Source organism: Rhamphochromis sp. 'chilingali', assembly GCF_963969265.1.
Source record: "Rhamphochromis sp. 'chilingali' genome assembly, chromosome: 1".
Lineage (NCBI taxonomy): Eukaryota > Metazoa > Chordata > Actinopteri > Cichliformes > Cichlidae > Rhamphochromis > Rhamphochromis sp. 'chilingali'.
Genome location: NC_137929.1, coordinates 63,177,351 through 63,194,028, shown reverse-complemented (window position 1 = coordinate 63,194,028; position 16,678 = coordinate 63,177,351). Strand labels below are relative to the sequence as shown.

Below are 16,678 nucleotides of genomic sequence, written 5' to 3'. Positions count from 1 at the left end.
TGTGCATATTGCTGCTCACCTGAACACCACATTAGCAAGTGCCCTGAGTTCATTAACAAGACAAAGGATGAGAAAATAAACTGGATAAAGAGAAACAAACGGTGTTGGCGTTGTGCTAGGACTCATCAGGCCGCAAAGTGTGACCTGAGGAAAGCATGTGCCACCTGTATGGGACTACATCTACAGATCCTATGTGAGGTGAATCAGAGACCTAGAACTGAAACTAATCCTGTAGTGAGGACACTGTACTTTGATAGACCTAGCGATTGTCCCAGTGTACTATTAAAGCTTGTGAAAGTGCTCCTGCGTAATGGCAAAAGAACCCTGGAAACATATGCAATACTTGATGATGGCTCCCAACGTACCATGCTTCTGACATCTGCAGCTAAGCATCTCCACCTAACTGGGAAAGCTGAAAAATTATCACTCAGAACTGTCCATCAAGAAGTTGAAACTATTCAAGGGTCTTGTGTAAGTTTCCAGATTTCTCCCATCGCACATCCAGAGAAAACTTACACAATAATAATAATGCCTTCGCTACAAGTCACTTAGCACTTTCAGACCACACCTACCCCGTATCCTCTCTTCAACGGAGATACAAGCATCTTCAAGGTATCCCATTAACCTTCATTAACAAAGCAGCTCCACTACTGCTCATAGGCTCTGATCATACCCACCTTATTACGCCTATTGCACCAGTTAGACATGGACCATTTGGATCTCCTGCAGCAGTCAAAACCCGCTTAGGATGGACACTCCAAGGTCCAATCACAGACTTCCAACCCCAGAGCAGTTCCACACATGCCCAATGTTTGTTCACATCTTCCAGTTCAGGTTCAGGAGAACCGCTCCAGCACATCCTTGTGTCCGCTGATGGCTCTGAATTCATTCAGCCACCTCATACTCTACCATCAGCATTACCTATGTCGTCACCAGCAGTGCCACTATCACCAGTTCCACCGCCTGTGGCTGCCATTCCGCCAGTGGTCAGGGCGCTGCCTGCTCCTGCATCACCTGGTCCTGCCTCTGCCAAGCCCCGTACATTGCCCCCAGCACCTGCAAAACTGCCCAACGGTCTGCAGGTCTGGGCCTGCCGCTGCATCCCACGCGGTTGGCATTTGGACCTGCTTTGCCGCCACCGCTGGCTACATGGTCGGCCCCCTGAACTGTCTGGCCTGCATTGTCGACCTCTAGGTCGACCCCCTGAACCTATATTAGACCTGTAGCATGTCTGATTCCTCTGCCCCCGCTTTGTGAACATATTTCTCAGTAGAAATATGGGGGCGGCTGTTGTAAAGGCTCACCTTCTAGCACATTCACTTCACCAGATGCACCTTGTTTCTTTTCCTCACCTTTGATTGGGTGTGGTGCTTCGCCTTAATCGCACTCACCTGTCACTCATTATATAAGGACTGCACTCACCTACCCCTCACTCTTTCTTCACTCCCACATGGGGCGGCAGCTGAGGTGAGTTTCTCTTTGAGTCTCCTGAGTTCATGTATCATTTTGAGTTACTTAAATCATACTTTATGTCCTTTTTAGAGAGAGCAGTCCATGTGTGTCTTTCTTTCCTTTATCCGTTATACAATAAAACGACAAAACCTGCAAATGATGACTGCTTATTCTCATTCTAATCGGATGAGCCCATAATGATGACTACTGAAACCCTGAACCTTCCTTCCTCCAAAACAGAGGCAGCTGAAGAAATTCAACCTGTCAACACGGACGATGATGCAATTCTACACTGCAATCATCGAGTCCATCCTCACCTCCTCCATCACTGTGTGGTACGCTGGAGCCACTATCAGGGACAAACAGAGACTGCAGCGTGTTGTGCGCTCTGCTGAGAAGGTGATTGGCTGCAGACTCCCATCTCTGCAGGACCTGTACACCTCCAGGACACTGCGGCGTGCAGCTCGGATCTCAGCTGACCCTTCTCACCCTGGACACAGTATGTTTGATCTGCTCCCCTCAGGCAGGAGGCTCCGGTCCATTCGCACCAGAACCTCTCGCCATAAGAACAGTTTCTTCCCCTCTGCTGTTGGACACATGAACAATAACCATATGACTGTTCCCACCACTAACACATGACCCTACGCTGTGTCACTGCATCATTCCATGTTTGGCACTGATCACCACCTGCACTCATGTATATATCTATCTACTTAGCACTTTTAATTCTTATTCTTGTTTTTTTTCTCATGTCTATTTAAGCGTTATTTATGACAGTATGTTTGCACTAAGCACCGCAGCAATTTCCTTTTTTTTTTTTTTTGAATTCAACATTTTTATTTTGCAAATCTTCTCCTTTTCCCCCCTTTACACCAATGAACCTCAAAATGAGACTTCTCCACAATCAAAAATCCAAGGCATATTTTAAAACGTGAACTGATGACAGTCATGATCACATTTTAGTCTCCGCTACAATGAAAACAATGAACGGTGAGATTAACTGTGTATTTGCTACTTTGACTGGTCACAACGTCAGAGGTCAAAGATACTCACAGTGGTCAGCATTTTGTAAACATATTCACATCACCACAGAGCCTTTATCAGAACGCACAAAGAACAGGAAACCTCTCCCCTTCCAAAACAAGGTGTCACACACACAGCATAACACACAGTTTATTCTTTCCAATGATGCTTCCAAAAGTATCAATAAGTTTCATACACATTGCAACACAGTTTTACTTGGGGCATGTTGTTGCTTGTCTGCACACTCAAATGACCCATTCACTCCAAGCACCAATAAGTTTAGACTCTGTTATACTGAGTGCAGAGGCAGCAATTTCCTAATGTTGTAAACCTGCTCAACATTTGGCAATAAAACCCTTTCTGATTCTGATTTACTGTATAGCACTTTGGTCCTGTGCTGGGTATTTTAAAGTGCTTTATAAATAAAGATGGTTTGGATTGGATAAAATTAAATACATCTTGTTCTCTTAGACTTTATTATTGTGATCCAGTGGAACTCTTTTCCTGCTCCCTGTTATGGATCTCTGTGACTACAATAAAATTCCCTCCATCCATCACTGAACTGCACTGAAGTAAAACGTCATCCTAAACACTGCAGTACACCAAAGGACACCACTAATAAACACTGATTACACTCTGTTCTTCTTGCAGCAACAATTTTTTCTGCAGGTAACAATTTCCCATGTCACCCACAGCTGCAACTGAGCAGTAAGAATGTATTTGTCTCTATTCAAATGATGATTCAGTGAATTTGAATTATCCTGCAGCAGGAGAATGACCCCAAGCATACAGTCAAAGTCATTAAGAACTATCTTCAGTGTAGAGAAGAACAAGAAGTACTGGAAGTGATAGTACAGCCCACCACAGAACCCTGAACATCATCGAGTGTGTCTGGGTTTACATGAAGAGAGAGAAGGATGTGAGGAAGCTGGTAGGAACAACCTACCTTCAAAAACTGTGTGCAAGTGCACCTAGAAGAATTGATGCTGTTGAATTGAGGCAAAAGGTGTTTACACCACTTATTGATTTATCTTTTGTTCATTCACTGCATTTTGTTGATTGATGAAAATATGGTGACTTTCAGCTCGCAGGGCTCAAATAAGAGAACCAATCAGTCATATTTGTAGGTTATTGTTACGCCCCAGTCTAGGGGTACAGAAACATAACATAAGGGTTGGAAAGGAAGTGACCCCACCCTGATTCCAAAAACCATAGTCAGAAGCCAATCTTTGAAGTGAGCGGTGGTTCATTTGTGTCTACACTGAAAAACTTTACTCTGGGATGAACAAAGCCCGAAATAACAAGCCCCCCCCCCCCCCAAAAAAAAAGCAACAACAAAAAAAAAACAAGCTAAGTCAGGAAAGGAGGTGCTATCTAAACCCTATGTGAAACATAAACCAAACAAAGGACACATGCTACACCTAACTCCCTAACTGAAATAAACAGGAGAATATTAAGGCAGCTCTCCTCTTCTGCTTCAGTGCTTATTTACAGTTTACTCTTTGCAAGTGAAAATGTGTCTACATACTATGTCCAAAGCTCTGTAGGTCTTAAGGATCACACACACGAATGTCACAAAGTTTGGAGGCCAAGGATGGGTCTGCTGCTGCTGTCACCTGCTGCCGCCAACAACTGCTGGTGAGGGATGTTTTAAAAACAGCCACATGATGAGGGGACCAATAACCCACCGCCAGCTCTCCTATCAGGAAGGACCTGTAGATACTTAAAGACATAGCACAGAAACAAACTCTAGACGGCCAGGGCCGTAACAGCTATTGCCAATAACCTTCAACTATTAAAATACATTTTGCTAAAGTGACTTTAATGTCCCCTGTATTAGATCAAAATAAGAGAAAACAGATAACCACTGTTGTGATACCCTTTATCTCTCACCTGGGTTTGTTGGTTTTGTCAAGTCAATTAATACAAAGAAGGACTGGCTTTGTTGAGCTGCCTCAGTTAAATCACTAACACAGGTACACACTTAGCCTGTATTTTTGTAGGAACATTACATTCTGGCAACTTAAGCTCACCATCTGTAAACTTAACATGTGAAGCTCAAGATTACAGAAAACAAACTGAAGCAAAATTAAGAGAAACTCTATATTTGTTTCTTTATCAGTACCTGTGAGAAGACTGTTCATACTGTGTTGTTCTCTCTGCAAAGTTTTCTATCAGTAAATCTCAGAGAGACAAAGTAAACATTTACCGTCAGGTCCCAAGCTACTGCTAAAGATACTGTTACTGTGCCACGTGCATATCTTTGGAAATAATGAATTAGGTGGCAAAATCTGAGAATTAAAATCAGTTAATTAACTAAAAAGATAGAAAACAAGTAGAAAACCAAATTGAAAGGAAATCTGTGTCGGTGTGTCTCCTCCTGTGATAAACCTCCACATGTACCACTGAAAACAGTTAAATTAGTTTGAATCAGAAATCAGGGCTCAAACTACTTGTTCTGAGACCATTTCTTCATTTTTCACACCAAACTGTTTGTAGCTGTCGCATTGAAATGTAATTATTATGTAATTGCAATGTTCAACATTTGGTGTTTAATCTGGATTCATGTTGTGTTGTCGCCACCTACTGGTGGGCCTGAGTGTGACGCTTTGTGGTGTGCGTGCTTTGGGGTGATGCTCAATTAAGCGCACATGTCACCAGAGACTGAAGGCTCGAGCCAGAAAGAGAATGCTGGCTTGTGTAAAAGGTGGAAATATTGAAGATATGGACTACAATTGCTCATGGATGTTCAGTAGAAAGGCGCAAACAGTGTGTTGGTGCGTTTACTTTGTGTGCATGTTTTATTTGAGTTGTAATTTTTGTTCTCCTGATGTAATATCCGTGTTTTTCATTGATCATTTCACCATAGTTTTTCACGGTGTTTGCTGGTGAAAAGAAGATTAAAATACTGGCTGAACATCAGTTGGAGCATGGCCCTTCATTCTACTTCGAACATGAAAAACCTTCAGGAGCAGTTACACTGTTTAATAAGACAAACGTTACAGAGTTCATCAAATATAACTAACGCTTTAACATGATCAGGATTTCATAATACAAACTCCAACAGGAAAACAGCTGCAGAACATGTGGATCAAAATGAATTCATTAAAAAAACAACATGTGGACTTCAAGGATACAGTAAATACACTAAAGTGAAAGGAGGAGCCAAAAATGTGAAGGAATTTGAATTAAGTAAAAGTAGTCACCTGTGATCTTTAAAATGGTCCTGATGTGTGCTGCTGTTTTTAACTTTCAACATTTCTTTGCTGCCACTGTGAATATGAATGTGGTCTTTGCCTAATTAAATAAATGTTACACTGACTCACTGCTTCATCTTTTGGTACAAACTGGTATTATATGGAAGTACAGCCCAAAACCAGTTTATCTTGAGTTTCTTTTTTCTGGACATAAAGTCACAGCAGGTGTTGTTTCAAAGCTGGTGGACAGATTTAGTTCATTTTGGAAGTTTTAAGAGCAACTGCTGTGAAAATATTTGCAGTTTTGGGAGAAAATGATTTAAGAGAAGATTTTACCACAGCAAAAGATTAAATATGAATGAAGGATTGAAATTTAACTTAGGTAACACATAAAATGAATACAACTACTAAACACTACTGTGTCCTAAGGAAACAAAGACTAAAATGTAACAGGGGTAACATTTTAGAGAATTAAATCCCTCAAAGGAAAAATAATAAACTTGATATGCATATCTATACATGCAGCTTCCTAAATGTAACATTCAGGATTATTCACTGCAGGTCCAGAAATCAGAGCTCCCTCATCAGATCCAAGTGTGGCATCAGCTGACACTCTTTACAGGAGATTCCATCTGAACTCTGTGGAGCCTGATCTCAAGGTTTTTAAGTCTGAGCCTGAAACCAGAAGAGGATCTTTCTCTCTCTTCAGATTCATTGTGATCCAGTGTTAAGAAATATACTCTAAAACACTTCTTCAGTAAAGACTCAGAGAAGAGAAACACACAGAACTTCTTGCTAGCAAGGGCAGCTTCCAGCACTGAGGCTCGCACTGAGAAACTGCCCTGGTCTTTATTTATACTTCAGGGAGCGTTTGTTCCTTACATTGGAATGTGGAGGTGTGTGTGTGTGGGGTGGGGGGGGGGGGGGGGGGGGGGGGGTGGGGGGTGGGGGGGGGGGGGTTCAGAGTGTGGCCCCATAAACGACTTCCCTTAACCTGCTGGTCTGGAAAATCCAACAGTTCATCTATATGTAAAAAAGCATTTAAACTGACATAGCTACGTTAATCCTACCGTAAAACAATAAGACAAGGTACGACCTCTCCCATGCTCCTAGGATGTGGGGGTGAACACCCTAGAATGTTACAGAACTCTTAGGATGAGACATTCTTTCAATATGCCACCAACTATATACTTCTACACACAAATGATTACATGCAGCATTCTACCATATGCAAACTTATATCATTGAAAGACTATACTGACTACTAAGCACAATTTTCCTATTAACATCCAGTGATTTCAGTCCTGCATGATCAGGCTGATGTTTGCACAGAGCAGATAATGAAGTGAAGGTTTTTGCACATTGGTAACAGTGAAACAGTTTATTTACAGCGTGAGATCGTTTGTGTTCGGAGTATGAACTGAGATTCCTGAAACTCTTGTCACACTTGTCACAGCTGAAGTTCACTTCCATGTGTGTACGTTCATGTTTGTTACCTGATTGTGACCAGCTTTTGTCACAGTGTCTGCACTTGTATGGTGTCTCTCCTGTGTGGATTCCCTTATGCTTTTTCATTGAGCTCACGTCCAGTGGTGAAGGATGACCCACACTGGTCACAGATGTGCTTTTTGACCCCACTGTGGAAGAGGTCATGTATTTTAATGTACTTGGTGTGTGGAAGCCTCTCCCACATTCTTTGCAGTAGTTCATTTTGTCTCCAGTGTGGCTACGTTGATGTGGTTTTTGGTCCCGTTGATGATTGGAAGTTTTTCCACAAAGATCACAGAGAAACTCTTTCCCACCACCACAGTGACGACAGGGTTGAGAAATGGATCCATGTGCGTCGCTCCACTTCTAAACAAAGACATTGTAAGTCAGAGAATTCCTTCAACGTTTTTATCCTGAACGTTGCCTGAAATAAAAAGCATCTCTGCCAACGTCCAATTACATTTTACTGTTTACATTACAACACTCAGCTTACTGAAAGAAAATGAGTCTTCATTTTTCCAAAGAGTTCATTCAGTATAACTCCATAAATTTACTGATCAGACTTGTTCCAAACAATCAGGTTAAAATTACAAGATAAAAAACTACACTCAACAAAAATATAAACGCAACACCTTTGTTTCTGCTCCGATTTGACATGGGATGGACATAAAGACCTAAAAGTCACTCCAGATACACAATATTACCATCTTCATCTTTGTTACGATGACCTGATTGTGACCAGCTTTTGTCACAGTGTCTGCACTTGTATGGTGTCTCTCCTGTGTGGATTCCCTTATGACTGCTCTCTGGGGGGTTTAAGTGTTAAATCCACTGTGAATGATTTGGTGTCTTTTTAAGTTTCCAGCCTTGGTAAAAGCCTTTCCACACAACTCACAGCTGTAAGGTTTAACTCCAATGTGGATGACTTGGTGTGTTCTTAAGGTTTGTGCCAGGGTAAAAGACTTTCCACACAAGTCACAGCTATAAGGTTTAAATCCACTGTGGATGATTTGGTGTCTTTTTAAGTCTCCAGCCTGGGTAAAAGACTTTCCACACAAGTCACAGCTATAAGGTTTAAATCCACTGTGGATGATTTGGTGTCTTTTTAAGTCTCCAGCCTGGGTAAAAGACGTTCCACACAAGTCACAACTGTACGCTTTAACTCCACTGTGGATGAGTTGGTGAGTTTTTAAGCCCCCAGCCTGGGTAAAAGACTTTCCACACAACTCACAGCTGTAAGGTTTAACTCCACTGTGGATGACTTGGTGAGTTTTTAAGCCCCCAGCCTGGGTAAAAGACTTTCCACAAAACTCACAGCTGTAAGGTTTAAATCCACTGTGGATGAGTTGGTGTGTTTCTAAGTGTCCAGCCAAGGTAAAAGACTTTCCACACAACTCACAACTGTACGCTTTAACTCCACTGTGGATGAGTTGGTGAGTTTTTAAGCCCCCAGCCTGGGTAAAAGACTTTCCACACAACTCACAGCTGTAAGGTTTAACTCCACTGTGGATGAGTTGGTGAGTTTTTAAGCCCCCAGCCTGGGTAAAAGACTTTCCACAAAACTCACAGCTGTAAGGTTTAAATCCACTGTGGATGAGTTGGTGTGTTTTTAAGTGTCCAGCCAAGGTAAAAGACTTTCCACAAAACTCACAGCTGTAAGGTTTAACTCCACTGTGAGTGAGTTGGTGTGTTTTTAAGGTTTGAGCCAGTGTAAAAGACTTTCCACACAAGTCACAACTGTACGCTTTAACTCCACTGTGGATGATTTGGTGTTGTTTTAAGTGTCCAGCCCGGGTAAATTCCTTCCCACACTCATCACAGCTGTAGGTTTTCTGTCCCTGTCTTCTGTGAGGTTTGTCAGCCTCCTGAGAGCGCTGACTTCTTGCTCCATGTTGGTCCTGCAGTGACAGAGATACAAACACAGGCAGTGAGTGAAATGCAGTCGTGGAACAAACTGAAATTGGTGGAATCAGACATGTCAAAAAAAACACATTGTAGGTGTGTTACCACCACCTTCTGGTGATAGTATCACATTACAATGATGTCCTACAATGAGAGTTGTACAAAATGACAATATTGAAGAAATATTGATCATCAAAGAATCTATATAACTTCAGAAATTTTTTTCAGTTCAACTGATGATATTGTTGTTTCAATGTGTGTAGAGAAAATAAGATCTTTGTATTTTCTTGTAACTTCTGTGGTTTTTGGTTGTGAATGTAGATTCTGTATATATGGAGGAGCCCAGGATGGAAAAGATAAAGCTGCTGTTAACAGGTTTTTAAAAACCGACCAACTGTACACACAGTTTCAATAACAGTGTAACTGTGATGTTCTTCTCACCTTTTGTGTTGAAGTCATTGTTTCCTCTGTAGTGGCTGAGCTGAGTCCAAATGGCTGAAATTGTTCCTCTGCTGCACCACCAGACTCTTCTCCTCCTGTTACTCAGCTGGGACACAAAAAGTATATATTTGTATTTTATCCCTGACAAAAAGAAGCAGATCAAATAAACATGACTAAACTCCTCAGTGACAACAATACCTATGAAGCTTCAAGGTGAAACCCCAGAAGCAACTACAAAAAGAAAGTCATCAGTTGCCTACAAGAACTTGAAAGGGAAAAACCCCTGACCCCCCTGCAGATCACCACCTTTACCCAGGGGATGCTACACCCTGTATATATGGACTTCCATAGATCCACAAAGACAGAGTCCCGATCAGTCTCAATGGTAGCAGTATAAACTCAGCCACCTACAACATTTCAAGCACCTCATTACCATCCTAGCGCCCCTAGGATGGTAATGGTTGAAATGTAATGAGGTTTTTAAAAAACATTTCGAAACTCACTTTGTTAATGTGGAATTCTAAAATTATTTTACAAATGGAGAATTTATTTATTTATCAAAATTTATCAAAATTATTATTTTGATTTACTCATGAAAGTGGCCACTTTCATGAGTAAATCATATAAGTTTTTACTATTTCTTTTCCATATGGGTTGTATCTGCTTGACGCATGAGGGGGCATCATAAATAATACTGTGATGCTATAAAAACAACTGCTTGTGTATTATTGGGCGGAGATTGACGCTGAGTGTGTGACAGTGTTCATCCCCCCACACGTGTGTTTATTAAAATCATCGTTTGTCCCAACCCTCCTGGACAAGTGTTGTGATTTTGAATCCCTCCTGTATTCCTCCTCAATATTTGAACGCTTAACAGTGTCCACGTCACACAGCTCCATGGATTTTGGATTATCTTCTCTGCTCAAGGGGAGGAGGTGGAGAAAGAATCTATTCGGGTCCAGCTATGTCGGATTATTGCTGCCAACCTGTTTTTTGTGGAGCGCTTATCGGAGCAGCACAAAGACTTTTTTTGGCTACAACTGGAGGAGTTTCCCATTCACTGCCAAAGCAGCAAGTCCCTCAGCATGCAGACTGAATCACTCCAGCCCCTGTGTGACGCAGCTCTCCCTACACCAGATACAGGAATTAAAGTTGGCGTGTTGAGCCTCCCGCCTGTCTCCAGGTCCATGTCGATGCAGCAGCAGACAAGTGCTGCATTTTCCTGGACACAACCAGTGGCTGCTTCTAGCACCACATTCACCTCAGCCATGGCAGCGCCAGCTTCCACAACCGTGGCTTCCAGGAGGAGGCGGTGTCCACGTCATCACCGCGGCTTACAGCAGCATGAGGTGGGTGACTGTGTTCCGCGTGTTTTTTCTAAGGAGGAAGCTAAAATCAACACAGATTTGCCAGTTCATTGGCCCGGTTATGAAGAGACTGTTCATGTTCATGAAAGGACTAAGACTGACAAGTTACTGCCCAAGTCTTCCACAGAACATCTTATCGCTTTGCACAATTATCTAGCATCTCTGTGTATTGATCATGCCACGACCCATGCTTCTAAGAAGTCAGGCTTCGAGACTGTTTTCACTGGAGATGCTAGCCGTGAGGCTCAGCAAAGCCCCTGTGGGACTGAGACCCAGGCCAGGTTGGATCCAGAGGCTGATTTGGAGGACTAACTTTGCTCCGGACCTCCCGAAGAGCCTGTTTCTGCTTCCATGGGGGTCACTGAGCAGTTTGTGTAGACTCTTCTAGTGTCTGCTGGGGGTTCAGGCGAACCACCCCAGCACTCCACAGCTCCCGCTCCGCCATCAGTTCCTGCTGAGTGCTCTGGAGAGCCCGCCCTGCCGTCTGTGGTTGCTATGCCGTCACCTGCCATGCCTCAGCCAGAGGTTTTCGCACCTGCTCGCCCTGCCACGCCAGCTGGATGTTCAGCCGAGCCCATCCAGCATCCTGCCATGACAGCTAGAGGTTCAGCTGAGCCCGTCCAGCATCCCGCAGCTTCCACGTCTGGTTCTGTCTTGTTACTGATCAAAAAATCGTAAAGTGAGCTTCTCCACATTACAGTGGGCACTGGAGAACATCATCTATGTGGGACACGATTAGATAGTAAGTCCTAAGTCCCTTGTCTAAGAGGATTCAGCAAGGTAATCCATTCTAAATTCTTCTTGATGCATGCTCAATCATTCAGGTAAGTAAATCTCGAAAAGTTGATTCTGTTCATCTGGACGTAGCGTTTTCAGTGGGAGAAACGTTTCGTCACTCATCCAAGTGACTTCTTCAGTCTCAGCTGACTGCAGGTTTCCCCAATCTTATAAACAGTAACTAGAACCACTGAAGGAACAATGGGCTGGTAGGTCAGTTCCTTCATCATAATTATGTAAATTCTCATGACCACTGATCAATGGCCATGAGTACCATTCACAGAGAGTTGGAGAATGGCTGCAATCACAGCATTGTAAGATGGCAAAAGATGTCCCCTTAGTCCCCCTCCGCGATTCAGGGATGGTCTTTCCCTTCTCATGTAGATGGCCTCATTGACGCCACGCTCAAACTGGCGTTCCTCCCTGTCCAGGATGTGTACATCCTCATCAGTGAAAGAGTGTCCACTGGCCTGTAGGTGTTGTGGAGGCAGATTTTTCTTCTCATGTATTAATCACATATTTAATCATATCACATTAGTTATAGAAATATCACTCTCACTTTACTATAGTAAGAGCACTGAGCTCAGCAGTACAGCCGGGATCCAGGTTTTGATTGCATGATTTTTTTTTCCTCTTTCAGAAATATGGAACAGAAAACATGGAGTATGAAGTGTGTAGAAACTGAGGAATGCAGTAAAGAGAAGTGTGTTTGTGTGTGTCTGTAAGAAGTGATGGAAAGAGATGTGTTAAAATGTGGATAGAAGAATAAGAGAGGGAAAGTGTTATTGAGCAGTGATGAAAATGATATTATAAGTGTCTCAGTCTGTTATTACAGGTGACTACGGAACTGGATCAATGTCCACCACGGCACAGCAGCCAGAACAAAATATATATTAACAATGCTTGGTGCATGAACTCCACTACTACTGAGAGTCACTGCTCACCTAATGCAGAGTTTTTAATGGTCAAATGCAGACCTTATTATCTCCCCAGAGAACTCACTTCGATCATACTCACTGCCGTGTATATCCCCCCCGACGCTAATGCTAGGTTGGCCATGAAAGAACTTTCTGCAGCCATTAACAAACACCAGAATAAACACCCCAAGGCTGCTTTTATTGTTGCTGGCGACTTCAACCACACCAACTTAAAGACAGTCCTCCCCAGATTCCACCAACATGTCTCCTGCCACACCAGAGGAGACAAGACTTTAGACCATGTGTATTCCAACCTGGCTGGAGCCTACAAAGCCACACCCCTCCCCCACATTGGACAATCGGACCATCTCTCCTTGTTCCTCACACCTAGGTATTCACCACTCATCCAACGTGTGAAACCTGCTGTGAGGACAATTAAAGTGTGGCCAGAGGGGACAGAGGCAGTGCTCCAGGACAGATTTAAAAACACAGACTGGAATATGTTCACCCACACAGACCTGGACCAGTACGCCTCATCTGTACTGGATTACATCTCCGAAACCACAGACAGTGTCACCACCCAGAAACGGATCACCATGTACCCCAACCAGAAGCCTTGGATGAACCGGGATGTTCGTCTCCTCCTGAAGGCCCGCAACCCCGCCTTTAGGTCAGGAGATGCACACGCCTACAGCACAGCCAGGGCTAATCTAAAGAAGGGCATCAAAAAAGCCAAACACCATTACAAAAAGAAGGTAGAAGAACACTTCTCCAACTCCAACCCCCGACGCATGTGGCAAGGACTCCAGACCATTACAGACTACAGGACCACCAAACCCTCCCCTGCATCCTCTGATGTCTCCTTTCTCAACGAATTCAACAACTTTTATGCTCGTTTTGAGCGAGGGAACCCCACAACCACAACCAAAGCAGACATGACGCCAGACCACCAACCTCTGACTCTCTCCCCCACCGATGTAGGAGCGGTGCTGAGCAGGATCAATGTCCACAAGGCTGCAGGTCCTGATGACATCCCCGGGCGTGTTCTCAGAGCGTGTTCTGGGGAGCTTGCAGGAGTGCTCACAGACATATTCAATCTGTCCTTGGCCCACGCTGTGGTACCGGCCTGCTTCAAATCCACCTCCATCGTCCCGATACCCAAAAACTCCAACCCATCTTGCCTCAATGACTAGTAGCACTCACCCCCATCATCACTAAGTGCTTAGAGCAGCTGGTCCTAGCACACTTCAAATTCTGTCTCCCCCACACCCTGGACCACCACCAATTCGCATACCGCCAGAACAGGAGCACAGAGGATGCAGTCTCCATCGCACTGCACTCTGTCCTCTCACACCTGGACAACAACAACACCTACGCCAGAATGCTGTTTATAGACTTCAGTTCAGCATTCAATACAATCCACCCCTCACAACTCATCAGGAAACTGACAGATCTGGGCATCAGTTCCCTCATCTGCAAATGGTTACTGGACTTCCTGACCAACCGCCCCCAACATGTCCGGCTGGATAACCACTGCTCATCTACCATCACAATGACCACAAGGCTGTGTGATGAGCCCTTTCTCACCTGGACGACCAACTGCTCCAAGCTGGTCAAGAAGGCTCACCAGCGCCTCTTCTTCTTGAGGACTCTGAGGAAGAACCACCTGTCCTCAGTAGGGATGGGTATCGAAAACCGGTTCTTGTTGAGAACCGGTTCCCACTGTTTCAATTCCTTGGAATCGTTTGCCATTTTTGCAAACGATTCCCTTATCGATTCCAGTCGCCCCGAATGACGTCACCACGTTGCGGAGCGTCATTTACCTGGCAGGAAACACGGCGCCTAAGCGGCTCAAACGCTCAAAAGTTTGATTATACTTTATGAGAACCGATGACAACAGGGCAACTTGCAAAGTAGATATTTCATTTAAGGGAGGAAACACTACGAATATGCAAAAGCATTTGCTCACAAAACACGCGATGACACGCGTTTTTAATTCCGCTCCGGACTCGTGACTCTCAACCCAGCAGCAGCGCTAACGTTTGCACGTCCTCTCCCGTTAATGCGGCAGGTAAATAATCAACTAACAGTGCATATTATGTTAGCGCAATCTGCCTTATTACAAGACCTGCCATTACTGTACATGTAGGTGACCATGATGAGAGAGACAGACAGAGTCTGGCTGGCGCTCGCTGGCAGTTCTCGCTGCAGTCTACCGGTAGCGTCTCCTTTCAGGCCAGGATAGACGAATGTCACCGAGTGTATGCGACAGATCGCGCTAACATACACTCAACAAATATATAAACGCAACACCTTTGTTACTGCTCCCATTCCCCATGGGATGGACGTAGAGACCTAAAATTCATTCCAGATACACAATATAACCATCCCTCCCAAACAGTGGTCACAAATCAGTCCAAATGTGTGGTAGTGGGCACATCTGCTATATTGAGATAATCCATCCCACCTCACAGGTGTGCCACATCAGGATGCTGATCTGACATCATGAGTAGTGCACAGGTGTACCTCAGACTGCCCACAACAGTGATTTTGTTTGACCTTCCCATTGCTCACAATTTGAATTTGTTCACACTGCAGATGAGGAGACTGCTTCTCTGCAATCACTTCAATCAGCAATCCTGGCACTGCCAAGGTGTCTGTAGTCTGCATTTACCACATGTATATCTGTTGCAGTGAACACATCGCACAGTGGCACGATTGTATCATATATATACCCACTTGTGACACACCCCAGTGCCACAGTGGCACGGACACAACCCTCCACACTGAGCCCTGGAAAAAGAGCCACATGTCAGGTCAAACACAACTGCAAGAGCAATCGTGCCACAAGTTGTTGAACAGGATTACAGTCTGTTTATGGCAAAGTATGCCTGTAGCACTGCATCTGTGTACACCCAGTGTAACGAGAGCCTTTACATCTGCTTTGCTTTATAGCTGATGTACTGTATCGTTTGTGTTGTTGTGTTTGCACATCTCTGTTGCTTGTGGGGCTCGCACACAAGAATTTCACTCGCATGTGCTGTGCCAGTGTGCCTGCACATGTGATGTGACAATAAAAAGTGATTTGATTTGATTTGAAAACCCTTAGGAATAACCAGTGTCTGATTGAGCTGCCTGGCTGCAGACACGTAGAGACAGCGCGAGAGGAAAAGCAAAGCTGGATGAAGCACTTTGATTCTGCAACAACATACTTGGTAAACCTAAGCAGCATTCCCACCCCCACCTCCTTGAGGTTGTGCCCTCACTTTTAGGGTGGAAACTTAGTAAAACCTGAGGCCATGCTATCGAAGGGGATCCTGAAAGTACCCCAAATCAAGATTGCCTCCTCCCACTGGCCATGTCTCAGTGGGTCATACAATAATCCCAGCGACAGTATGAAGTTTTGACCCATTTGTTGGGATGGTGAGAGTATTATCTGTCTTTGGACATTTTGCCTGGGAGATACAAAAAGAGTGGGGAAACAGGATGAAAGGCTTATTCTCTAATAATGTGCCACTGTGCGATGTGTTCACTGCAACAGATATACATGTGGTAAATGCAGACTACAGACACCATGGCAGTGCCAAGATTGCTGATTGAAGTGATTGCAGAGAAGCAGTCTCCTCATCTGCAGTGTGAACAAATTCAAATTGTGAGCAATGGGAAGGTCAAACAAAATCACAAATGCATGCATAGATACTAATTATAATTCCAGTATCTCCTCCTTTGAATGTTGAAATGTACTCACTCACTCACTTTTTATTATTATTTGTAAAAATGTGTACAAATGGTTGGTTTTTTGTTCTGTTTTTATCAATAAATCTCAGCAACAAAGGACATACACCCATGTGTGTTGATTTCTCCCTAAGACGGCAAACTGAAACACTCCAAGTTGGTGACTTTTGGAGATTTATTTCCCTGGATGATTGAGAATGCATCAAGATGAAACACAAAAGGGAAGTTCACAGCTTTTAGCAGCTCCCCCACCCCCTCAATCACTCACCCCCACTCCCCTCCCTCCAGAATTCCTAGGTAACAGCCTAATTAACATATGAATGACTAGCCAATTTAGCTTCCACTTCGCTGAAGCCAAAAGCCTACCAGTCATTTGACA

General features: G+C 43.9%; 2 protein-coding genes across 6 annotated transcripts in view; one reads left to right on the top strand and one right to left on the bottom strand.

Annotated features, from left to right (window-relative positions):
- The window catches only part of LOC308394771 (uncharacterized protein), a 47,886-nt gene that overhangs the window by 28,825 nt on the left and 2,383 nt on the right, over positions 1-16,678 (bottom strand). Inside the window, exons 2-4 of one of the 5 annotated variants that reach the window (XR_013971289.1) lie at positions 9,504-9,609; positions 8,812-9,058; positions 5,430-7,526 (exon numbers count right to left, since the gene is read on the bottom strand). The exons of 1 other annotated variant lie outside the window; for it this stretch is intronic. Coding sequence is in view for 1 of the 4 variants with exons in the window: in XM_080879283.1 (XP_080735409.1) it covers positions 7,976-9,058; positions 9,504-9,521 (1,101 nt within the window). In the remaining 3 variants the exon portion in view is untranslated. Of the gene's footprint in view, positions 1-5,429; positions 9,059-9,503; positions 9,610-16,678 lie in introns of those variants that run through there. 3 more of the 5 variants (XR_013971287.1, XR_013971288.1, XM_080879283.1) reach the window with 3 other exon arrangements.
- On the top strand, positions 11,539-16,530 carry LOC308394808 (uncharacterized protein). The gene is made up of 2 exons (XM_080879353.1): positions 11,539-14,635; positions 14,714-16,530. Exon 1 carries the CDS (start codon positions 12,558-12,560, stop codon positions 13,755-13,757), a length of 1,200 nt encoding a protein of 399 aa, XP_080735479.1. The 5' UTR covers positions 11,539-12,557; the 3' UTR covers positions 13,758-14,635; positions 14,714-16,530.